At 36.1% G+C, this 26624-nt stretch overlaps 2 protein-coding genes across 5 annotated transcripts; both read right to left on the minus strand.

Moving 5' to 3' along the window:
* Nucleotides 1-1163: 1163 nt before the first annotated feature.
* LOC145615315 (mediator of RNA polymerase II transcription subunit 12-like) lies at nucleotides 1164-16170 on the minus strand. The gene is made up of 14 exons (XM_081670379.1): nucleotides 15984-16170; nucleotides 15741-15848; nucleotides 15411-15616; nucleotides 14324-14383; nucleotides 13800-13905; nucleotides 13419-13487; nucleotides 13262-13315; nucleotides 13033-13140; nucleotides 11405-11554; nucleotides 10043-10372; nucleotides 7587-9922; nucleotides 4001-6595; nucleotides 3300-3630; nucleotides 1164-2180 (listed from the first exon to the last, which is right to left on the minus strand). The coding sequence occupies exons 3-14, from the start codon at nucleotides 15539-15541 to the stop codon at nucleotides 1728-1730; spliced, it is 6723 nt and encodes a 2240-aa protein (XP_081526505.1). The 5' UTR covers nucleotides 15542-15616; nucleotides 15741-15848; nucleotides 15984-16170; the 3' UTR covers nucleotides 1164-1727.
* Nucleotides 16171-18927: 2757 nt separating this feature from the next.
* On the minus strand, nucleotides 18928-24823 carry LOC145614165 (uncharacterized). 4 transcript variants are annotated; one of them, XM_081669172.1, is made up of 8 exons: nucleotides 24644-24823; nucleotides 23797-24104; nucleotides 23031-23225; nucleotides 22527-22594; nucleotides 20787-22329; nucleotides 20530-20699; nucleotides 20241-20427; nucleotides 18929-20153 (listed from the first exon to the last, which is right to left on the minus strand). In XM_081669172.1, the coding sequence occupies exons 3-8, from the start codon at nucleotides 23179-23181 to the stop codon at nucleotides 19516-19518; spliced, it is 2757 nt and encodes a 918-aa protein (XP_081525298.1). In that variant the 5' UTR covers nucleotides 23182-23225; nucleotides 23797-24104; nucleotides 24644-24823; the 3' UTR covers nucleotides 18929-19515. The 4 variants fall into 4 exon arrangements, with proteins under 4 accessions (XP_081525299.1, XP_081525300.1, XP_081525298.1 ...); XM_081669173.1 differs by having other exon boundaries at nucleotides 18928-20153; nucleotides 23031-23216; nucleotides 23797-24823; XM_081669174.1 differs by lacking the exons at nucleotides 23797-24104; nucleotides 24644-24823 and adding an exon at nucleotides 23486-23605 and having other exon boundaries at nucleotides 18928-20153.
* Nucleotides 24824-26624: the final 1801 nt, after the last annotated feature.

The raw sequence follows: 26624 nt of genomic DNA on the forward strand, positions 1-26624 counted from the left end.
AACTTTTTAATTTTTATATAACCCTACTTATAAAAGATTATTTTTTCAATAGGAATTCATTGAAAAATTAAAGTTTTGAGTTTTATATAGAGATGACAAGAATTATACAAAATAACTTGTATTTTACGTACAACTTTTTCTTCTTCAAATACCGTCTGCAAAAGGATACTCCAAATTAACAAGAGTAACTTTTGTATATATCCGGTATACAGTAACTGACATCGGGGGTCACTTTTATCAAATTTATTAGGGTCACTCTTACAATTTTTTGTGTAACTTTTATGAATAAAACATAAATATTTCGTAACTTTTATTTATGTTAAGGTAACTTTTATTCATGTTAGGGTAACTTTTGCTCATTTTAGGATAACTATATAACGGATGTTTAATATTTTATTGAAAAAAATTAAACAAACACAAACTAATTAGAAAGAGGATAAAGAAATTTACCAAATTAAAACTGTTGGATTACTGGCCGACGTGATGTTAAGATTGTCTCCAAGACGTGCAGCAAACAACGAAACAAGAGACTTAAGAGTAATTTAATGCTCAAAACTATTTGAGTAATTTGTTGAAGTTTTGTACTTATGGTTTAATTTTGTGGTTTGGTTTAATTTATTGGGTTATTGAGAAAATTTTACTTGGTCGTTTAATCAAGTTGTAATTGATAAATTGTGTGTAAGGTTGTCAAAACTTTAGGTATGATCAACTCCAAAACTTTTGGTTTATGTTTTTTTAAGAACAATGGAAGAATCAGGGTGAATGTTGATGCTCATATTATGAATGGATGCTAGAGTGCGATGCGTTGAGCATGGCGCGAGCTATTCAGGCAAAGAAGCAGGGGCATGCTCCTATCTTTTGTACGAGGACATTCTTAGGGAATGTGGTGTCTTTAGTTATTTCCAATTTAAGCACGCAAGACAAGCTGTGAATATGACCTACGAGTATATATAAATAGTGGTAAAAAGGTGTTTTTACAATTACACTTAGGATCATATCGGTGAATCGTAAGATTGCAGATTTAATTTTACAGTTTTTCATAAAGGAATAGATAGACAGATAATTCCACAGGCTATAATTTCTGGAGAATGAGCTAACACTTTGAATATCTAACAAGTTAGGCAAAAGAAAAATGGCAAATAGCCATATTCAGGCCCATGATCTACAATGGCATTTCTTCAATGCTGAGTTCAAAAGTCATAACACCTATGCCCCGGCTATATTCTACAGTATAGATAGCTACCAGCCAGAATATCTGGTGAGCATAGTAATCGGGGCATCGAAGGAGAAGAATGGGACAAGATATTTCAAAAAAAAAAAAAAAAAAAAAAAAAAAAAAAAAAAAAAAAAAAACCTACAGAGCATAGATCTTGCCGAGCTCAAGCAATCACGGTCACCATTATATCTAATTATATACAAGCCTCCGACCCGTGCTTGTGGTGGTGGTGTTCATAGGTTAGATAATGAAGCAGACTTCAGATAAGCGGCCACATTGGCAATTTGGGCAGGATAAAAATTCATAGCGGCTTACACAGATCCTCTGCCCTCAGGCCAACAAGTAGCAAGTATTCCACCTGCTTTCTGGCCCTGCAATCCAAGTGAAGAAGGCAGCAACAAGAAAGATGTTTGCCTTCTTAATGCACCATATAAATCATTAATTCCCTTTTTTTTTTCTCTGAAGGACCTGCTCATTCCGGGACCAAAATAAATTACAAGGTCAAGTAGGATCAGCTATCGTCATCCACAGCACCTATGTATGTGAGATCAGTCCGTCTCACTCTAACAGCTCCTTTCAACCAACTGGATGCTCTAAGGTTAGCATGGTCACCACCACCCATAACTGCTGTATTACTTGAAGACGAGCCTGAACCAGCCCCATCTTCCAAAAGCATCCACGGGTCAACCTCCAAATCGTTATCAGGTTGTGAGACTGCTGATTTTGACTTTCCAAGCATTGCAGTAGATGCAGCAGTGCGCACAGACGGCAGTATATTCTTTGGCAACGGACTTGCTTGGTTAGAAGGAAAACTGACACTGGGCTGAAGTGAAGCAAGAGCAGTAGATGCAAGAGAAGGCGGCTGGCAAGAGACAAAGGTTCGCAGGTTAGGTACAACAACTGGCATGGCTGCTTGAATACGCCATCGTATTGCATCTGGCAAGTGCATCCGATCCAACTCACTCTGCAATAAGCAAACAGAAAAAAATGAAATGATACCCCTAGGATACACCTAGACATCAAATATACACTCAGAAAAAACATTACATCAACCAATGGCAAATGGCACTCACATCGACACAGAATATAAAACAAAACTACAAGTCACATCTGAACCCTTCACTGAGCATAGTTGCTTGATAGATGAGCTCAGAATAGGTGAGCCCTTCACCCCTCAGGGTGACCTTTAATCCAAGGAAGTACATCACAATAATTACATGCAGCAACTTTGAATAGGTCTGTTACTCCAGTCACTAACTAGCTCCGATTGGCAGGAACCAATTTGGAGCAATTGACATCACATGGTTTTCTGGTAATTTTTCCTTTCAAAAGAAACACCATACACACATACCTAAATAAAAAAGAACCATTTCTCCTATATTTTCTGTACTATCCAAAAGCCCCAAATCTCATTTTTAATGGGGTCCATCATCCACCATCTTTTTGTATTCACTTTTAAGCAGAGCACATATCCACTACTTTTTCTCATTTCCTCTAAATACAACAGAGTATTCACATTACCGACTTTCAAAGATCCATGTCCAAAAGAAACGTAGCGTTTTTTTAGGGACGGAGGGAGCAGAACCTTTTTTTTTTTGAGAGGGGACATTTTAGTTAAGTGCATCCTTATTGCATCTTACATCAAATAGAAGTTGACCAAAAACAACTTTAAAGATTTATCATAGCTCTCTTGCAGAATACTGACTGTTTCTGGTTTCATAAAGAACCAATAATGTGTCAACAAATCATCTATTAGTAATTTCCCACATCTTCACCTACCCATCATAGATTTTTACCCTTATATATGAGTTGCACATTAATTGCTTTAGAAAGAAAATGACCTATTCAAGTCTTTTGAATGATAAATCACAAGAAAACCACGAACTATTTAATAAAAACACATAAATCAAAAGGTTTCATGGAAAAGCTAACAATTTGCAAAGGTGGTTTTTGAATGAACTCAACATGACGGGAAGAAAGTCAAAGGAGAGAGGAGCTCGGTTATTAAAACATAAAAAACGTGCCAAACACAGACATCATGGACACAACAAACCAGTAAACCACAGCAACGAAAGAACCAAACCTGTAAATTCTCTAAGATCTCACGATCAAATCCAGCAAAGTCTTTAGAGGACACAACAGTAGACTTTGAGGGAGATTTTAATCTGAGCCAACTGGGTTGAGAACTGTTCAGCAAAGCATGTAATACTAGCAATAGCCAGTCAAATAAATTCTTCCCTGACAAATCCAAAGAAACATCAGCACAAGTTTCCATCTGTAACTCAGCCTCTTTCAGCGGCGATCCCCGTCGAGGATTGAAAGACATGTCCACATCTTCATAAACAACCCTACTTCCAAGAAGACGGAGTACAGCTGATGCAAGCATAAACCTTGAACTGCGACTTGACGAATCCCTGGAAAATCCAATAACCGACTGAGAAAACAGCAACAGAAAATGATGTGCATTTCCAAAAATAACAGAACAGAACACATAGTAAGGCAATTGCCTCCAGGTTAAGCTACACCCACAAAGCCACAATATCCACAAGCACACTCTTATTAACAATAGTTTGCTACAATATTCATGAGCCACATTAAAGTATCTACTTAGAAATCTTATGTTCTGAAGCATTTCTAATTATTTCGAAAACTACGTAAGAAGGTTTCCTTTCTTTAAAAGGGTGAATGTTAAAACAATAGTTTTCAATTGAACGCAAAAAGGATGAAAGTTCAACATGCAAAGTACACATGTAATAAAGTACAGAGAAGAGAAACGGCATTTACCCATCCGCACATATAGAAGGAAGCAATCTCACAAGTAGCTGCAGTCGCAGTGATATTGATGCTCGCAGAGCTGAAGGAGAAGACGGTGCTGAATCAGTTGTTACTGCTGCTGCTCGTCGGGCTAATCCAGGGCTACTTCCTTTCATGCTCTTTCTGGTACTACTTTTGCTAGTAAAACCTTCAGATCCAGAAGGAGATGATCCTGTCTGTTTACTGGACCCTGAAGTAACCCCACTTATTTGTTGCTCAATATTATTCATCTGCTTAATAAGCTCACTTGCAAACCTATTGCGACAATCATCAGGACTTCGATCAATGCAAGGAAGAACTAACTCCATAAGAGCTCTCTCAGTAACAAACTGTTGATTGGTGTTAAGGCCTTCATGATTTGACTGCTTTGAGGCACCTCTGGCATGTCTTTTATAGTCCTCCTCAACCACTTCACCTTCTTCCACAGATGGAGTTTCAAATCTTCTTTTGTCTCCCCGACTTCCTATTGAGTCAGAATTGGAGTTAGCCCAGCCCCAGGGCTTCGAGAACTGGGCCTTAGTAGAAATACCTTTACTATCTGCATAGGTCACAAGCCGCTGCCTAATAGATTTCTTTCCAAAAAGCACATCATGTCCTTCTAGAAACCATTTTACATGTAACAGCAATGAATCTTCCAATGACCTTCCAAAAAGGCGTACTACTTCTGAAAAGAGTGGAGCAGCATCTGGCCTCACCAATAACCTTGTAAGGACAATCAGAATGAAATTGTTCTCATTATCCAAACCACCCTTATCAGGATTTGTAAGACAACGGATAGCCTCAGCTATTGATGGTGTGTCATTGGATTTTAGTTTACTAATAAGGGTTAGCTCACTAAGAAAAAGCCTAAGCTCAACCCACTGCCAATGAAATTTAGCAGGTTGCAAAGCATCCAAAGCACTAACAAGCCTATCAGAAATATTTGTTTCACTTTCCTCATATTGAACCTTTGCATCACTAGTCCCAGATAATCGACTACCATCATCCTGCAAAGACACAGAATGTGGTAATTTACAGTCAACTAACGCATTCAGAAAAAGCCTAGCGCGTAGAGGGATAAAAGCTTTGGCCTTTAAAAGCCTATCTGAACCATTCAGCTCTAAAATGGATGCAAACTCAGCATCTGTAGTATCAGAAGTCACGATATCAAAGAAACCATGAGTATCTCTTAGACATATATCTCGAAAAGGTGCATGTTTTATTGCATCACCAATAGCCAATGACAAAGACTGTAGCAACTGAGGAATCTCTTCACGGCCTCCTGGGGAGAAACTGAATATAAATGGCCTCCATATCATAAATGCAAACAAAGAATAAGCTGGAGGTAACACAAGGTTAATAGGAAGTGTGCGCTGCATCCTTGAAAGAGCAATCACAGAGGGTTCACCTAGAAGCTCTACAATTACACCATCAGACACTGCTCTACAATTTCCAACAAGTAGCCTAAACCAATGAATGTAAACTTCAAGTGCATTGTCTATTTTGAGGGCCCCAGCTGATCTTGCATTCCCATTTGAGTGGGTCCGAGAACTCCTAACAAACTGAACCAAATCCAAACCATCTCTAAGCCTGAAGACTGTTACCATTCTCTCCAGGCTAGAGACCCCGTGGATAATTGCCCCAATAATAAGAGCTGACACAGCTGCAGAAATCTTTGTAGCCCTTCCAACAGCAACTTTTGTGGAATTATTAGATACTTCATTTGAAAAATTCACGCTAGAATCATGAGCATCAGGTGACATATGATATTGACCTCGAGCATTCTTACCTGGCAAAAGGACTCCAGCAAGAGCAGAAGAAGCTTCTGTAGCAAGAGCTATTTCAAAAGCACGACTATGCCTCTCACCAAGTGCTTCTTTGAGTAAACACAGGCAATTTATATGTATCCGCAAAACTCGGCGAGCAAAACTCAGCGACCCAGTTGGAGCAGGAAAGTTTGAATGATTACTGACTGATGTGAAATCTGGCATTTTGGCTATAGCTGGCCCAACATTGCCAACGATTGCAGAAACAGCAGAAGAAACCAAAGCAGGATCCCCTTCTTGAGCAGCACCGCCAGTCTGCCTAATACAATCAATGAGCCCAACAACAATTTGCTGAGCAATTTGATACCCATCATCCCATTTGTCTATGCCAGCATTCTTCCCAAAAAGCTTTCTCTCCTTGCCAAAAAGGTGATGAACTGCTTCTTCAACAAATCTTTGCACAATTTCTCGCATACTCATACCCATTCTAGACGAACGGTTACTACTAATTTTTTGGCGGATAAAATCATCAAGATCCTCAACACCAGCTGGAACTGCAAATGAAAAACCAAATTCTCCATTTTGCAATTTTCCAGATTCAAGTTCAGAAAGGAGTCTTTTGTCACAAGTTGCCTTAAAACTTTTCTCCCAATCTATTACACTGCTAACATTGCAATATTTCTTCAGCAGATATCTAGCATACAGAAAGGTTGGTGAACCGGAAAGCCTGCCATTGGAGCTCAAAACTGCTGCAGCACGATGCATTGTGCTTGACAAGATTTCAGGTAAAAGATCCACAGCAAGAATTATGTTCTCATACCTAAAACAGGTAAACAGTAAAAAAGAGGAGAAAAAAAATAAAAGAAAGCAGGTTCAGCAACAAGATACAAATAAAATAAAGCCAGTGCACACAGAAACATTATAAAACATCTTTAACCATACATCCTTCTTCAAATCTATTTTTTACCATGGATAAAAGAGGGATAAAATTTTGCAGCAGCAATAAAGGGAAAAATTTGCAAAATGAAAACATATAATACAGAAAGATATAATAGTATATAACACCATTTTCGGGGCAAATACGACAATAGATCTTGTATGCCCCCAGAATAATTCAAAAAAATTCAAAAGAGAACAACAACTGTAGACGCCTAAAATTGTATAAAGCTCAAATATTCCATTGACCTGGTGTGGAGCAATCTCATCGTGATATAATTGTTATCATATATTAAGAAAGGACAAGACAAGGAATAGTGAAATGACTTCCTTGAAGGCATATAATGGAAGATGGAACAAAAAATTATACTACATTCATTTCTGACTAATTGCATCATTTTGACCACATGTTTAAATACCCTACTTTGACCATTTATAACTTTAATAATGCTTTTATTAAAAATAATTATATTTTGAAAATATTAACGAGATAATCTAAACAACAAATAAAGTAATGATATTTATAACTATTAGTGATAAAAAATGGTAAAAGTTAATATAGGAATAGTGTATTAAGTGAAATGGTAGAAATAAATGAGAAACAGAGGAAGTAATGAGATTATTTAATGTTAAGCAAAAGGAAAAATAAAAATTTTAATTAAATAAGATAAAATAATTTAAAATTAAAAACCATTTCAGTGCAGAAATTAGACAACTTCTACACAAAGTTAAAGGTCACATTACAAAAACAATAGAGCAGAAGAGACAGTCATGAGATGAGCATAGGAAAGAACCAAATGTTTTGTCCATTTATCCATGCACAAGTAAAAAGCACAACACATCCACTAACACAATTAATAATATACTCAACACACCTCCGTATAGCTGACAAGAGAAATGGCTCCTTCACTTCGCATGCATGGCTTTCCACATTTCTAGGCAGCACCATCATATTTCTTCCACCATGTATAGGGGCATTAAGATTACCTAGAGCCTTAGGCAACAGCCAAACAAGAAAACTGATTGCCAAAGGCACTTCAGTGCACATGTCCATCAAATATAGTATGACAGACAACTCATCCTCACCAAGCTTCCACTTTGCTGAGCTCTTTTCATCAACAGAAGATAAAGACCGGTTAACCTGACCACCCTTGGTTGAAGTTCTTTCTGTGTCCTCAACAACCTGCTTGACATAACTAACTAGCCAAGCAGAAATGCTCCTCTTCTCAGCATATTTCAATCGTTTCAGCTTTTTTCCAATAGAAACAATATCTGTGCCACCGATTGCCCTGTTGCCATCAGCAGATTTTTCAGCATCTCCTTCCGGAACTGGCCGATGGTGAGGACATCCTACCTTATTGTCACATACATGGCTTGTAGATGCTCCCTGACTTCCCTCAATTCTTGATGCAGCTAGTTGAGCCAGACTTTGTGTTTTACGCACAGACTTCTGCCGACCTCTCGAGGCTTGCTTGCTCGGCTTGATTGGTTGTTCTACTTTAAGGGAATCCACGGATTTTGGCTCCTTCCTCACCCACCAATTATCTTCATCGTCAAATGGGTTTGAAGAGGGTCCATGAAGAAATGAATATTTTTCCTCACCTAATTTTTGTCTCTTTGCCCTTCGACATTCTTCACAGCCAGGTGTTCCATCTGCAATGTCTAGCTTGCCTGAAATGAGTCCAACAGACCTTTTCATGTTTACTTGAGATTCATCAGCTCCAGCATCAGCAGCAGATTTTGGCAGGAACAACAGCTCCAGAATAGAGAGTTTCAATTTCTCAAGGTCAAGACCATTTTTCTTGCTCTTATTAAAAGACACAGCTGACAAAGTCTCTGGTGTTTTCAACTGGTATATGGAAGGAGGTAAAGAATGATCCCTTTGAGAGACTTGATATTCTTTCTGCTTCTTGGGTGCATAATTAGTACTTCTAATTTGCTTGTGCTCATCAGCAAGCAATCCACGAAGAAGAAGGCACCTTTCATTAGAGTATACATGTATTGCTTCCAGAAGTAGTGACCTGTCAGCACTCTGATCTTCATCAAAAACATCAAGCATACATGAAACTGAAAGTTGTTTCAAGATCCGAAAATGTCTCTTGCGTCTGTCTGGATCAACAACAGGACCATTTTTGTCCATAATTCCACTAACTAAGAGCTGCCTTGCATATGCCAATGGAGAAAAAATCCCAAAGCGAGTGAGCTCGATGAGGAGTAACTGTACACGCTTAGAACCTTCCCCTTTTTGAGCATCATGTTGATCCAACCAGCATAGTATAATATCATGCAAGGGGCCAGGGCTTTCAAAATAATCTGATGTTTCTATGCAGGTATATTTGTCATAACTTACATCAGCCCTACTTTCAGAACCTTTCTTTCCTTTTTCTGACCTCTGTATCTCCCTCATCTTTTGCTTCATGAGCCTAGTAGCAACATAAAGTTGAGAAAAATCTTTTCTCCCAGTAAATTTTACATCATGAAAAGATGAAGTTCTAAAATCCCTGAAATCACAAGTACACCATTCGCAAAGCAAAAACACGGAATAAACTAACGGAGGACCAACATATCTTATCCATTTTAATGATGACCTTAAGCATGGACTTACTTCGCCAATCCAACCTTCATGAACAGAGGAGTCAGAATTACCTTCAAAGAGTAATTTATAAGCCTCTTGGACATCTCCTTGCACAAGAGCATTATCTAAGGCTTGCACAGCTTTAGCAACATTCTGCCCAGAATAGCCAGGGCTAGCAGCCTTTGCCAAATAAGTCGATCGTTTCTTGATCGACGAAACTATACGCCTAAACCAAGATGATGGATGTTTGACATCAGGACGTTTGTCTGTTATAACATGCAAAACCCCTGCAGAATCATCCTTTGGGTGTTCAAAACACACAGGTGACTTAGAATGATGTGGCACACCATTTTCTGCAGACATCATCAGACAGTGCGGCAAAGGAAAGCAATCCAGACCAACAAAAGTATCCGGTATAGAAAGTATCAAATATTGAAGCATCTCGACAAGAGCAGAACAAGTATATGCTCTTCGAGAATTATCCACCGGATCAGAACAGCCCGTGGAAGCTTCCTTGAGAAACCGTAGAGTGACTTCAACAAGTTTGCGCACATATGTTTGACATGTAGTAATGGTTTCCAATACTCCATAAATTATTGGCAGAAGGAACTGCATGACCTTGAGTAAATCTTTATCCTACAGTGTACACAAGAAGACAGTTCATTAATAAGAAAAAATCAATCAAATCAGATAGCTTTCTACAATATTAGGTGGATATGTCAGAAATCTAAAATATAATTAAGAAAAGAAAATCACCTGAAACTGCAAGAATACCCAGTCAATAACTTGAGAAGGAAGAATAAGTCCTTCTGCATGGTGCCAATGAAGAATACGCACCACATACCACCACTTAGTATGCAAGGACGGCTCCTCAGAATCCAAAGCCAATGAAACTTGATCACTTTTTTTTTGCACTGACCCTGCATATAGCATTTGTTGTGATCGGGAATGAGAACTATTCCTAGGGAATAACTCATCCAGAATATACTGCAAGTAATCAGTGACATCCTTTGTCCAAATCTCTGTACGCGATAACTGAATTCGGTCAGGAGACCCACTGGAGACACTTGAAGATCCAGGCCTAATCTGCAAAATTTTAAATGCAGGATGACACATTATAAACTGAAAGACTGCTGTGAGGTCAAGGTGAAATAACAATGATATGCATTCCATCAATAGGGCGTGTAAACAAATTTAGGCCAAAAATATCAGAATATCATGATGCCCTCAAATTGCTAGCAACGGATAACAATTCTGACTAATAAGCATACCACAACAAGTCAACAATAATACCAAATTATGCAAAAATTGAAGTGCATTCAAAAAGTGTAAATTCGAACAATCACATCTGTCACCACTTCCAAATGGCTTCGTGGGGTAACTAGCTGTGTCAAACTCTAACCTCAAAGAATCAACTTTTATAATACTCCACCCCATAATATAGTGCCCTTTTCAAAATTATCACAAGAATTAAGGGTAGTTGAGGGATTGTGAAATATTCTTAAAAATTAAGGTATTTTATAATGGAAAAAAAAAAGTAAAAAATTAAATTTGATGAAGTGCTGGATACATGGGTATTTTATGTAAAAAGGTAAACTATTTAAATTATGGCACGGAAATTTAGGGAAATATAGGAGTATTTTTTTATTTGAAAATAAGTAAAAAAATAAATAAATAAACAATAAGCACAAATGCACAACATTTTGAGACACCCAAAAAGAACTATAGGAATTAGAATATGGGACGGAGTGATCATATTTTTTTTAACTCTTTTATTTGTTTACTCTTCAATGGACCATATATAGACAAAAGTAAACTTCTATATTACCCCAACAGCAATATTAATAATTTCCAAACTTCAACTCATAAAAAACTCTTTCCATTAAAAGTCGAACATTAAATTATTTCACAATATTTTTTGCTTGTTATCTTAGTAAATGTTTTACTCATTTAAGTCAACGTGCAAATTTCACAACCAGTTAATTTACCCATTTTAGTCAAACGTGCAAATTTCACAACCAATTGTACCTTGGTGAATGAGCTAACGATTGGCAAATAGAAGGAACACAAGATAATGGTTTTTCCATGTGTATTTGGGGAAGGAGGGAAAGCACATACCTGATTGAGATAGGTTACTTTAATAAACCATGTTGCTCTCAGCAAGGGAACATTGTTTCTGATGAGAACCTCAAATAGCAATTTTTTCCTGTAGCCATGGGGAACATGATCTGCTAAAGACCGAAGGCTTTTGCGGTATTGGGATAAGCCCTGGAAAAGGAAGGCAAAAACATATATCAGAAGAGCACATTTACAGCACATGTGTCAAAAACATAATCTATATAAATCAGCATATTTTCCAAAATTCTGAAGTATATTCTTTCACATATTTTGACAATATATACCAACTCAAGCTATGTTCTCCTCAGCTTAACTCTTACAGTATAAACAAGTTAAGTTCAGTAAAGCTAAGTTGAATTAAGCAAAAGTTCAGCAAAATTAAACTGAGAACAAAGTCTCATCTACACTCGAAAAAAAAAGAAAAAAAAAGGAAGCTAATCATACAAGATTCTAAAATTAAAATGAGCTTTTCCGATAAAGGAGAAAGCACTTCATGACAGCCGCATTTTGCCTCACTAAAGACACTATTAAAAAAAAAAAACAGTATTCAGCAAGAGATATTATTTCCATAAAATAGTTTAGCATTTTTGCCAACAATATAGAGCCATTACTATGTTAATCTAATCAGAATATCTACATTAAATTGTATCCGAAAGTTAATCTTCATACAGATTGAGTACGCATAAATTAGTGTATTCATTAGTATGAGCAATCCAGCCAAAACTCATGCATGAAAATGAGTACTATGAGCAACAAAAGTAGTACTCCCTTCAACAACGAAAATGTTTCCATTCATATTCGACTCGATCAGCGGAAGGCATAAGTTTTCACCTATTGACCCTACCCATAGTGTATTCATTAGTTCTTTGTCAGCGGTCACATATTTCCCTCTTTGGAATTTAAACTAAGGCCCTATTCTGTTCACATGTTTTAACCATCAGGAACAGCTTCAGAATAAGCTGAACTTTAAACAAAGTAATTAAGACAAATTGTTGATCGAAAGACAACCATCCAAACCCCCAAAATATGGGGTCCTTATACACCTCCTAACCTCCTCCTGTTAAATTTAACCAAAAGAATACAAAAAATGGATTTTAACAATATCTTTCCTTCTGCCACGCCACATCACACCATCACTTCTGGCTCTACACCACACCAGCCAACCACAACTTCTGCCATGACTAACACTGACCATAATCATCAAAAACAACATTTCAACAAGAACCACCACTACTAAATCACACTAAGCAACACCAGTTCAACAACATCCACAGCCAAATTCAATACTTTAAACCCCTTGGATATCTTTCAATCAAGAGTGAAACCCTTAACATTCATTTCAGGTCATCTAAGTTCCTGATCTGGAATTTCAAAAGAAAAATTGACAACCATAGGCCAAATATTTGCTAACCTACAGAAAGGTCTGTGAAATTCAGCTATGAAATTTAAACATAACAGCAAACCTGTAATATTTCAAGTACAACTGGCACAAACTCTGTAATGAAGAGAGCACCATAGGTAGTACTCAAGTACCAGAAACCTTAATAAAATTTGCCAGCCCGCCAATATTATCAATTTCCAATAACATACTAAGATTTATATGAATAAAAAAAGGTGAGAACACAAACCTCAATCCATCTCTTCTTAAAGTCCTCGCCACAAGACTTCTGCTCTGGGAACACACAAGATTTACTCAACAAGGAACCAGAAAGTGGCTCTCCGTAAACTTGGCCAGCCTATAGGATTGAATTGCAGGACGTCAGTTTCACTCAATATCACCCAATAAATGAAATTAGGATACACACCATCGAAATGCAAGAAGCAAATATAAAGGCTGCATTACGAAAAGATAATTACCTTGCGCTTCTGAGCACGAGACTCATTGATAGCTCTAAGACGTTTCCTAATTGCCTGCAGCGATAAGTTTCATACACGTCAATACAGCCCACACATCCATTAAATAATATTTAACAAAGCCATATTAAAGTTGCCAGCAGCCCCCGGCAGTTCTCACCTCTTTGCATTTAAGGACAACAGGTGCCGTAAAAGTATTAACTTGTGTAACTGAGAGCTCTTTAGTTTCCTGCAACAGACAGAATTAAGCTACTTGCTGTAACATTCATATCTAGAAAAAAAAAACAGAAGGTAAGACATGTGCTCTAAACCAATCATCCAACAGGTAATCCATAAAAGAGATAAAGTTTGTTTACACTTTTCACTGTCATATAAGAGACATCAATTTTGTATATCTACAAAATGACTAAAATAATTGTCTTCTGTAAATGTGGATATTTTACGTTCTACTGAAGAGGTCCAAGGAGGCTTGACAAGAAAAGCCCAATAAAAACAAAGGAGAACATGAACAAAGAGAATGAAAAATGCCTATTTGGGTTACCTCAAGCCCTTCAACTGTTTCTCTGTAACCAGATTGCACATACTCCTTGGTGAGAGTCTCCTCCGGACAATTTACAGTTTGTGGATGAAAGTCAGGTGCACCAAGGCTAAACAGCAACAGAAAGATGAAAAAAAAAAAAGAAATCAGAAGCAAATAACACAAATACGTTAAAGAAGAATCCCAGTGTTTATTCACTTTGCATTGCGACTGCGAAACTGATGATGAAGAAACGAAAGGAAAAGAAAACGTCATCAAAATAGAAGCAGTGAAGCCAGTGATAAAACAATCATATATTTTCACTCTAAAATTCATTCAATTGAACATTTCAGAATCTACAGCATTTTTATTCAAGAAAACCATTATATCACTATATAAATAAAATTACAACCACACAAACTCCATTAAATATAATTCTGTTGCAGCAGCCAGGAAGGAAAAACATGATTCATTCAATGTCCTAATATGCAATCAAATAATTCCTAGTTTAGTCAAATCTATTAAACTAAAATAAAAGAAAAAATTACCGAGAGTTGAGTGGCTCCTTCTCGCACTTTAACTTATATGGCGTAAGTGGTGAAGTCCGCCTGTAAGAGTTTACAAAAAAATACATTATAGAGTTGCAAAAGTCAAAATAGACCTGCAGACTGTCTGAAAAGAAACTATGTTCAGATTAATTATAGATTCCATCAATTTTGGGATCTGAAAGGGATCAAATCTCTCTACCACATAAAAATAAATAAATCATTGCTGTGCAAATCTGAAACAATTAACTTATTTTTTCTGATGGTAACCATTGCATAACAATGGAATATCAAACATAGGGGTAAAATCAAAAGTATCCATATGTTTATAAACTATAAAGCGTCAAGCACTAGATATAATACTTAATGAGAAGACAAGACACTTAACCTTAGATACATGAAAGGAGCGATCATCACAATTCACAATACATGAGAGTAAGAACAGTAACAATCCTGATATCAATACCATACAGACAAAACCAAATCTAATAGAAAAAACTAATAGAAAGAAATGTTCCATAATCAAGGATGTGACAACATGATATATAGCACCAAAAAGCTGAGTCAAAATGTCAGAGGTAAGACAACGCCAAACACCTCTCGCACACAACTCCCCTCCACCCTCCCCGTCCAACAACTGTAAAGTGAAATTCTGAAATCACCAAATATGAACCTAAATATGATTGCTTCAGACGGTTTTCACGTCAATGACCGCTTGCTAGTTGAATCCTCTCCATAAAGCAAGACTAAGCACCTCCAGTCTCAAAGACTAGAAGGAGAAGACACTACATACATATTCCTTTTCTAAATCTCTAAATCAAACAACTTGATCCGCACTTGGAAAGTTTAGCATTGTTTAACAATATCTAAGCAGAAGTAGTTTCATGAGTAATTGAACACAACAATTATTCCGTCTTACAATTAGTAATCCAGCACATTCAATAGTGCCAAAAAGGTATATAATCCAAAATAATTCGCGGGTTTTAGTTCGGTGATCTTTAAATGGAAATGCCACACCAAAAGGATTCAACTTGCATAGCTTTAAAACAAAAAATTTACGATATTCAAAGCTAAAGTAAGAACGATATACCTCGAATTTAAAGAGAAGTTGGCAGACAAAGACGAATCGTTCCGAGCATTAGTATCTCTATTGGAAATGCCCCCAATAGCAGTGTTGTTATTGACAGCACTAGTGCAGCTAGCAGCATGATACCTTTGCATTTCTCCAAACTACCAGCAGCATACTGCCTACACCATTTACCCACTATGATTTTCTGCAATTGCCAGTCCCAAAAACTGCCATTCCATCCAAAATCTGCACTCATCACTAACCAGTACCCAAAAAAAAAGCTCCATACTTTGCAAAATATATATACTTAAAAAAAATCAAAAATTTAAACATAAATAAAATCATAATTACCTGAATCAATAAATTAGACCCCTTCAAGAGAACAATCACTTCAAATCATAAACCCTAATTTCCGATACAAAAATCGAGAACCCCCAAATCAGCACCAATTAAGAAGCCCTAAAAATCGAATGAACACAAAATTAGGGTTTCCAACAGTCAAGATCAAGTAAAAAACCTAATTAACGAAAAAATTAGGGTTTTTCCCCAAAAATCAAAATCACGAAAATTCCCAAGTGAGAGATGAATCTGCACCTTCGAGAAAGTGAAATTGAAGGGTAATTAATTAACGGAAGCTCGAAAAAAAATGTGGGAGTTACAGGTGATGTAGATGACGACGAAAATTCAAGAAATTCTGGGAAAAAAATTTGTTCGAAAATTTTTGGAATCAACGATAAAGAGCACGAGGCAAGAAGAAATCGGAGGTGAGATAAATTTTTAGACGAGGAGAGAGAAAGAAAGACGGATGTGGGGATATTTTTTCTTTTTTATTTATTTCTTTAATTAATTATTAATTATTTTATTTAATATATTTGATGATCAACTATGATACACTAGTACGATTATTATTACTAGACTTGCTTACTAACTACGAGTCATGTTAATTAGAGTAAATCCTAAATGGGGTGTAATTCTATTGGAATTTGCGAGTTTGAATTGTTTGTTAATCTAATACTTGTATGATACACTTGTACTCCGTACGATTACTAAACTTGCTTACTAACTGTGAGTCATGTTAATTAATGTTAAATGAGGTGTGAAATCTACTGGAATTAGTGAGTTTGAATTGTTTGTTATTAACAGGTAATTGACGAGATGACATTTAAACGTAGCACAAACTTCTTAAAAAAGAAAAAATAAAATAAAAACTTGAAATTGTGAAAGTAAAACTGAGATTAGCGTGCTTGTAATAACATTGTAATTATTGTGATAATGTGATATGATAGGAAAGCCTCGATTAAAGAATAGCATGAGACAACATTAACTCTTTTTGCGATCATGGATAATGGTTGTCTCTATAATTTGTTCTCGTGGCTCAAATTATTGGATAAAGGTAATTTATTACTATATTTGTCTTAACTGAGAAAGGAAAAAAAGATTATTGTCATAAATTTTCTTTTGAAAAAATGAAGAGATGACTTTTAAGGTATGATTGCAAAAGTCAAATTGTCTTTTCTTAATTAAAATGAAATAGAACTAAATGAGGCATGTGATTTTCTTTGTTATCAAATAATTAAACGTGTGTGGCTAGACTGGCTATTAGGTTAAGGTTTCATCACATTAACTATAGAGAAAGAACTTTACAAGAATTTATTGCAATTGTGTGAAGGAAATATTAAGTAAATTCCTTTTTTTTCCCCTAAAATATATACAATTGTAATTTTTTGTGATGTACAGATAATCTATGTTACATTACAATTTCACTAAATTACAATTAGATTTTATTTATTACTTCCTTTGGAAATGTCGAGAGACGAGTTGGCTATAACCCTAATGATAAATACTCCGACACCACTCAAAAGTGGTGGCCCTCTTGAAAGGTGGTGGTAGGGAGGGGAGGGAGTTATAACACCAAGAGCCTCTAGCAAAACTTGATTTTTTTACCATAACAAAAGCTCAAGAGAAAAACCTTTCAACCAAACCGATACATAATTAAATTATCCATTGTAGTAATGAGAGAATTGACAACCTCAACATTATCCGAAATTTTCACAAGAGATAATGAAAGAGAATTTATATAAATGGTAATGATAATAATGGCAATGATAAAATTGTCCATAGCAAAGAGCACTTTACAATTTGTAATTTGTAATTCCTTCTTCATATAAATGTATCATCATTTTGGACTTTGATTAATTTTTTTTTTATATTTCACTTTGTACTATTGGTTGAAGTTTTAGATCAAAAGATATTATATCACATTAAACCATACATATTTATAAGTTGAAATTGAAACAAAATCTCAAAGTTATTAATTCATTTTCTCGGGTTATATAGTCATACTCACAAATTCACTGTACAAGGTAAGAAGAAAAACATATCTTCGTAAGCTCCTTCGCCTCCTACGGAATATTGGTCAATGTGACCATCAAATCAACAATATACAAGACACCCTTAAGAACACTTAATAATTTGCCATAATTGCCAATAAATTTACTTTTTAAATCCACCACCACTTCAAAGCTTCATACATGCCAGGGTACATCACTAATCCTTTTCAAGTTAATAGTTAACCACATCAAACAATCAAGAATTCGAAATCAACTGTAACACTAAAATCAACTATAACACTTGGCTTTTTTTTATTTTATTTTTTAACATCCTAAAAAAAATTTTTAAAAAAAAAATTATTATTTTTTTCTTTGGAAAGGAATCACTTGGCATAATGCAAATATATGATCACGACTTTGGGCGCATACACCTGATAATATGGACAAATTTAAGTGCGACAACGCAGTGCAGTCTTGCCCTGGACTAGTGTATGTCAACAGGAGGCATGACCGACATGCCATGACAGCGTGTGAGAGATTGAGCGTGCCTGCAGTGGTTGCGTGAGATGGGACCAACAGTGGAAAGTCTCACGTTTGGAATACGGTTCTTTTGGGGTCTTATATAGTTTTCGTATGCTAGTCTTAATTTGACTCTTATTAGGGTTTATTTCTAATTCATTTACATTAAAAATTTGCTACGAGTTTCCACTTTTTTTTTTTTTTTTTTTTTTTGGGAGGAGTTTCTACTTCTTTGTGACGCTATACTCCATAATCTTAAAAGTAGTCGAATTTGCTAGGTACTATTCACATTTACTTAATTTTAGTTCAGTTCAGCTCCAATCAGTTTAGTTCAGTTTAGCTCCTAATTTCCCTCTCTTATAAAATATTCATTTCAGTTCAAGTAAGATTAGTTTCGTGTTGTTATCAACGCCAATCCAACTTGTTTAATTAAACGTGTTGTTTCACAACATGTTTTAAATCCAACAATCTCTTGTTTCTAGTTTGGGTTGTCGTGTCTTATCTATTCAACTTTTACTATTCTACTTCGTAGTTTAGATGACAAGGGGTTTCCAATTTAGGATTGGTTGACCTGTGCAGATAACTAGGCTGATGTTTTTGCTCTTCAAAGCTCCAATCATTATTTTGAGTTAAGATATACAGAGTACTTGTAAGATGTATTTATGATTGTATGGTATAGCATAAAAATGAGGCAGGGGACTTTTGAAAAGATATACTATTACTATATATAGATGTGTATATGTGTGATTCTCACTTCATCTTTATTTCCTAATTACACACGCTTATACACTCGGCGGTTATAGCTATAACATGATATACTCAAGGGGAGGAATAAACTAAAACCAATCAGCCCCAAGAAACACCCAAGTAAAAAATGTACAAACAGAAACTATAAACCAGCACACACCCTCGAACTCGATCAAAATGCTACACACACTAAATCCTATAAACTTCTCAAACAATCAATGTAGTTTCCACGACTTCGAATGCATTGGCCCAGCAGTGAATGTGAACCTGTCGGAAACCTGTTGTGTCAGCTATTCACTTCCTACAGCATTTACCGAAAAGTTGTTCCAGCCAACTCTTCGTGAAACTAGGTACGTTTCATCAGTCTGATGTTACTTTTGTTCCAAGTCAGGAAACGCGAGCAGAGCTCAGATTCTTGCTCAGAAACTCTGATGTATAGTTAGGTTGGAACCTATTCTACTTCGCTCCCATGACTCTTTCTAACTGCCCGGATTTCGAAAGGAAACTCCTGGAAGGAAGCCGATTAGCATTCATACCTCAACAATAATGTCACTCTCCTTTTCTACAGCCTGTTGGATGACGGAAGATTCAGTCTCCAATCCCCCGGTATCAAAGCTCAAAATTGTCTCCTCCACCAATTCTTCGAGAATGGCTTCTTGTATTCGAATCCCGATGCATTGACAATCAAGCTGCAGGTCCAACCATTTGCCAGGTTTTTCCAAGTCTTTTTCGACAATCTGGTCTAGTGTTCGTGGGGGACCCTCCAGCTTTAAGTACCAGTCGACTCTCTTCCATATCTCAGTAAATACATCTTTTCCTTTCAACTCAGGTTGAACATATGGCATTGTAAGTGATAACAAGCAGCCAAAGTTCAAACAACAAATCTCGATTAGAACTTCATTGATAAGATCAAAGAGCACATTGAAGTCACAAGAAAGCAAGTCTGGGAGAAAATCGACTTCATCAAGCAATGATGGATCTATAAGATGATCTGAGAGAATCGACCTTTGGAGAAGCTCCTCCCAAGACAAACCAGACATTTGGACCACAGCTTTAACAAACTCAATCGTATATTTGTCCTCATGTACACAAGTCCTGCAGCTTAAAACTCGTTCTAAAGGTGCAGAAATTTCTTCTCCAAACCGTATTTGTCGTGGTCGAATAGGCTCTACAGATACAAATTTTCAGACCATTAGTTGCCTCATTTTGATGCATATGCAAGTAATCCAACTACTATCTTAGGATGGAGTCTTACCATTCGAAAACTTGTTGCCAGGAGGGCTAATGTCATCTTCTTGGAATAATGGTTCGAGAACAGATATGGGACTAGGCCTGCTTGTTGCATCACTTGCAGTATCTAGATCTTCATCATTCTCAGTCAATTTACAAACAAGTGGTGACGCATTTGAAGACGATGATGGTTCGTTCTCTTTGCAAATTTCCTTCAGAAAATCAAAGGAAAAGTTAAGGGCTATTGCAATGGTTTGACAGAGAGAGATGAAAGGGAAAAAAAAAGGAGACATTTTAGGTATTAAGTTATTAACCTGTTTTAGGATTGTTGGATGCAAATTTTTATCGGAACATGTTGAGCAGCTACTATCTTCCTGATCACTCTTCTTAATAGGAGGAGGTGAGAATTGTTCAGTGGAGATTTCCGTCGCATCACTCTCTTTCGGGGATTCTGTATCAGGAGATCTAACAGATACCACGGGAACTACAAAATTGCAAGAATTCACACTTAATATTATACATAAATGTAAAGCACAATTCTGAGAATCTTAATTTGGAGGAAAGGGCATACCTTCAGAAGTCAAAGCCTCAGTTTCGCAGGTAGGCTCATCATTATTCCTTTCGTGAGGAAGCCCATCAGTAGTAAGAGTTTCAATGATGGAAACATCAGCTTCATGGACAGGTTTGTCAACAGCTATGCATAGCTCATTTTGTGACTCTTCCTTCACTTGAGCTGGATGGCTGACATTGCTTGTTTGCGTGATTTGAGATGACTTCTCGTCGCCTGTTTGACATTCCCCATTGGGTGGCAATTTCATACCTCCCTCTGTTCTAGGACTGCATATAGGAGAACTGTAGCCGGAATAAGCAAGAATTTTCCCGAGAGACCTGGGCCCTTTTTTGTTGGGAATATCTACTTCTATGTCACCATTCCCTACAATCTCAGCAAGATGCTTCCTAGCTTCAATATAAATATTGGATACCCTTTGCTCGGGAGTAAGAGCACTGTCATCTTTTAGCTTTCCTGTCTTGTCCACCTTCTTGCCAACTGAAGTTTTAGGAATTTTTTCGATAAAGAAATGGTCTCTACTGGGAGAAGCCATTCCAATCAATTCTCCACTAAATTTCTTGTCTTGATTGGCCAGAGTAGGATGATCATCTGAAGGTTGATGTGACAATCTATGTTGCTCTTTCCTCATGGCATGTTTCAACTTTCTCTTAAACTCAGAGAAGGAAAATGGAGAATACGATCTTTCAAATTGACCTTTGTCTCCTTTGATCTGAGGAGATCCTGGTAATGAACTGCAAGGGGAGGCCGTTTCGGAATTATTTGAGCTCGGTGGACCTGGTTTTAAAACAACAATTCTGTTTATATCTTCTGAAGTATCGGTTTTCCTTGAGGAATTTCTCTCCAAGCCCTTAAACCTCCTCCAGAAGTTCTGTTGTTTAGCATTACCAATATCTTGCTGTAGCATGTCAGACCCTGTCAGCACTTTATACTTACCCTCTTCAACTTCAATATCCTGCGAACTTTGTATGTGTTTCACCAACTGTGAGCTTGGATCCTGTAGGAGCTTCAGAAACAAATCTTTGTGTGAATTCAGAATCTGAAGGGCATCAGTGAGTTCTTTCGAAGGTTGAACTTTACCATCTCTACTGGAGCTATTTCCATCAGTAAAATGATTCACTAACACCTTTGTTGATTCCCACAATTTTTTCTCTATGACAGAAGGATCTTCTGTGGATTGGATGGTACGTTCTCCATCAGGACCATGCTTCTGACAACTGGTACCCTTCTGGTGAATCCTGTTACATAGTTCTTCCACAATTACATTTAGGTCGACACTACCACAGGATTTGTTCTTTCGGTGGCTAGGCCTTTCAGCTTTTAAGTCCTCAGCTGCAACAAAGCCACTAGCATCTAGATCAAGAGACATCTTATTTTTCATCCATCGACGATTCTTCTTCACATGACCTCCGTCACCTGTTGTATTCAGCTTTGCTTCTCCATTAGCAATTTTCTGATCTTGCTCCCCAAGCATCTCTTCCTCCATTAGTTCTTTCACGCTCAATTTACTAATGTCACTTGCTGCTGTTTCACATTGGACAGAACCCTAATAAATGTAGCAAAATATGTACACACCATTAATAACATGTACAACCAAGCACAAAACAATTTCATCCTATAAAAAAAGTATTAATCCCATGACAAATCATGTTAGGGACTTCTAAGCATGAACCTATTGTTTTTCAAAACATCATCAAAAAGAAAACAATGAGTATTGAGAAAGAACAAAGAAAAGGAACTTACATCAATATCATTACAGATTTCACATGAATCAGTCAATGTCTGAAGATTAATATTCGCATAAGCAGCCCCTGCACAGAACATGAGAAGATTTGGTTCACTCCACAGTTGCCAGGTAACACAACACAGACACCAAAATCGGCTACCAAACAAACACTTATACGAAGTATATTCCAAAGCAGAATCAAGTGATTAATAGATTTCATATGTGCTTTAATTTCTTTAACTCACTCCAACACTGAAGGCTGTAGTGTAGTAGTAGTTGGTCAATCTATGTAAATATACGAGTTAACAGTACACATATCTCCTAGAACTTCCCAAGATAGATTGCTTAGCAATGACCACACAAAAGCAGAACACGGAGTAGATAAGAAAGAGATCAAATCATGGCTACATTATGACTATAAGATCAGATGACCTTCCTACAAGGTTAAATACTGTATTCACACCTGCTATTAAATTTTACTCACAACTGAAAATTCTTAAAACATAAACAGAATATATTACCATCTAATCGCCTGCTCCCCCGCTTCTTGTCCACCAGCAATTTCTGTGAGGAGCGACCATGGCGGAAATCAAAGATACTAATCAAACCCCACATACATCCTGACTGGTCCTTCTGATATCTGGCAACCTTTTTTCTTGATCCCTTTGCCATAGTTAGCAGCAAGCACTTTAGCCAGAACCTCCTACCTATCCACACTGGAGAGCAAAACAATCAATCAATGCAGAAAAAACTATGAAACCTCCTTCCAAGATTCCCCAAATTAACAACACCCCAGATAATCAATGGAAACTAACTCATCCAATCTTATTCCCCAAAAATTACAGTATAAATCAACGAAATCGAGATGAGCTGAGTTTCACTAGTTCAATGAGGCATATCCAACAAGATAAACATCAAAAGGCATCAATGAAGTAAAGATAAAAAAAACAGTTCAAAATCGAAAATTTCGACATACAACAATAATTTTTGCAAGCAAGGTAGTAGAGATTAAGATCACAATATCACATTGATTCATCTCCATTGGTGACCTTAACTTTGTGTGTGTGATTTTTTTTTTTTTATTTTTTTTTTTTTTTTTTTGAGCAAGCATAAAAATTCACATTCTAGCATAAACAAAGATAATATCATATGATCTACAGGACAAATACAAGGAGACAAAAAAAAAAAAAAAAAAAAAAAATTACTACAGAAATTAAGTTTTATATTAATGATGATGATGAATAAAAAAAACAAGACACTTACAGTAAGATGAAGAAGCAAAATTACCTGAAAATAACAAAAATCTTCAAATTTAATAAAACCCCACCACCAAGAATATATCAAACCTTCATCTGATAGCAAGGAATCAATACTTCCAACAGTAGCACGTTCCCACTCATAAACAGGAACAATTCCAAATAAAAAGATGCCAAACCCTCACAATTGGACAATCTGATCTTCACATAAGAGGAAAAAATGACCAAATTTCCCCCTTCATATAAATTTAAGCACTCCAAATTATCAATTCTTCAATCAAATTGGAGAATATAGATGAATTGGAGAATAACCCAGCTAAAGATTCAGCATTGAATTCCCTAAAAAAAGAAAAAATTAATCAAATTGGGGGTTTATTTTTTTCCACTCCAACAATCATCATAAAATTAAAGTGGCAAAAAGGAAATTCCAGAGTGTAATCATTGTTATAAGAAATTAAAAATGAACAAATTCCCCAACTTTAACTTTTGCTGAAAACCGACCCAAAAAAGAAAAGGTCCAAATCCCAAATAATGGTGGGGTATTTGTATTTTAATTCAACACTACTGAACCTCTTTTCTTGTAAAATTCTACAAGTAATGTACTACAAAATCCCATGTGAATAGCTTCCATTAAATTCTGATCAAATCAAATTGGGAAATTACACAAAAGAAAGAAGAAAAAGGTGAATTTTTGACAAATGTTAGGGGTAAACAATACTGTAACACAGATGATATCTGGGACCCACTAAAAAAATCAACACTTTTTTTTATAAAAAAAAAAAAATTAAATTTTGGGTTTGCTTCAAGAAGAATCTGACACCATTTTTTTACCCCAGATTTTTAATTTTTTTTTTTGGCTGAGTTTTGAGTGTACCCACCTGGAATTATGATAAAAAATCAGAGCTTTTAAGCTTATCTATTCTATTTTTATGTAAGAAAACAAAAAACCCAGAAATGGGGGGTTTTGCTTGCTTCATCAATGGAAATTTTTTTGTGAATGTGATGATTTTAATGGAGGTGATGAGAAAGAAAGTGAGAGAAAGAGAAAGAGAAAGAGAAAGTGGAGGTGAGTTTAGCTTTTTGACCTTTTGTAAAGGAGGACAGCAGGATTGCAGGAAGGGTATGTGGTGTAAATAGGTGATGTGTGCGAGGGTATTTGTGGAAATTGGTGAGGGGATGAGTTGGTGGTCGTGCGAGTATAGATTTGGGGATTTGAGGCTCCTGCGGTTCGATAGCGGATCGTAGTTTCTCCTACGGAGTATGTCCTATCGAACCGTCCGGCACGTGCATTTTAGAGGTTACTAGAAAATCGGGTCGGGCCTTAATATCATATCTTGTGTTCAATTTCGCATAAAATAGCGGGCTTGTCGGGTCAAAGTAGGTTTTTTGGGCTGAGTTTGGATTTTTAACTAAATTTGTCTTTAGGCTTGTCTAAACCCGCCCTATTTTCGGGCCGAACCAATGTTGATCACCTCTAGTGCATTTTCATTTGAAAATTTTTATGTATACTTGAATGTAAGATATATTTACAATAATTTTTCTTTTCTTGTTTTGATGATTATTGCTCATCTTTCTGAAATGACTCTTGCATTCGGGGTGTATCTACGAATTTCTTTGATAGATTATCAACTTAAGGTATTAGACAAAGAAAATAATTGCTCGAATTTGCTTACCCGAGTCAGCGAGACTGATGAACTTCGTGCAATAGTTTTTTTGAAACCTGTTCACCCTGGCCTACATCTCCAAATATACTCTTAATTGTAATAAAATCATAAATTTGTCTTAATTACGGATATAAAAAAGGATACAATAAATATCGCGCATATCATCTCAAAACTCTATTTCACTAGCTATATGAAATACAAACGAATTTAGGGGCCTAGAGCACAAATTATTGGATAATATTGCATATTGATGCATGCTTTACACTTAATTAGTTAATTTTGAATAATTTGTTGTACTTACTATATCATTTTATAGTTTTATAGACATTCAATCCTAATCTGCATGGTCGCATGCGATTGCAACTAGATTTGCCAAGTTACCTTACTAAATCCTAACTTTTTGCTTCTAATTGCATTCTATTCTATAGGTAGTTTGTCAAGTCACAACCAATATAATGATCCCAATTTTGACTTGATTAATTACAGGTTGCCTCTAAAATATAATTACAGTACTATTTTTTCTTGTAATTCAAGTTTTCCAACTGTTTTTTGTTTAATGAAGTATATATATGATATATCCCTATCTAATGCATTAATTCTATCACCTTCAAGATCTCTTAGTCATCCATGCATGATGCATATATCGTTATTTGATCTCCAACCGTTTAGCTATATATAGTGATGGCTTGATGCTAACACCTCATCGATCATCATTGCATTATCAATAATGGGTTTTAGATTTACTTATCTTTTTATGTGCCAAACCACACATTGTAGTCTTAAGTATAGTACGTACTTCTTTTCTAATCTAGAGTCGATTTAAAGCAGGCCAGATAATGTGTGTAAAGTAAAGTAGTATGTAGTAAACACGAACACGAACACTGTACAATGTACGTATATGTTTCTCATACTATACTAATCATCTAGCTAGTCATGTTTATTACGGAGTAACAATAAGGAAATTACATTTTAATTAGGACTTTTAGTGTTGTACCATTGTAAGATAAGAACCATCAATATACGGTTCAATGCAATTCATGTCGTGTCTCTATGTGTTACGTAATAAGTGAGTGGAGTAGCGTCATATTATGTCCACATATTAATCAATGTTACATCCTTGATTGCATGTAGAAAATGTATGAATCAATTTACAAGAAATGTAGATAAGAAATTAAAGAATGGTTTGGTAAAATAT

The sequence above is a fragment of the Chenopodium album genome, chromosome 25 (assembly GCF_948465745.1).
Source record: "Chenopodium album chromosome 25, dcCheAlbu1.1, whole genome shotgun sequence".
Lineage (NCBI taxonomy): Eukaryota > Viridiplantae > Streptophyta > Magnoliopsida > Caryophyllales > Amaranthaceae > Chenopodium > Chenopodium album.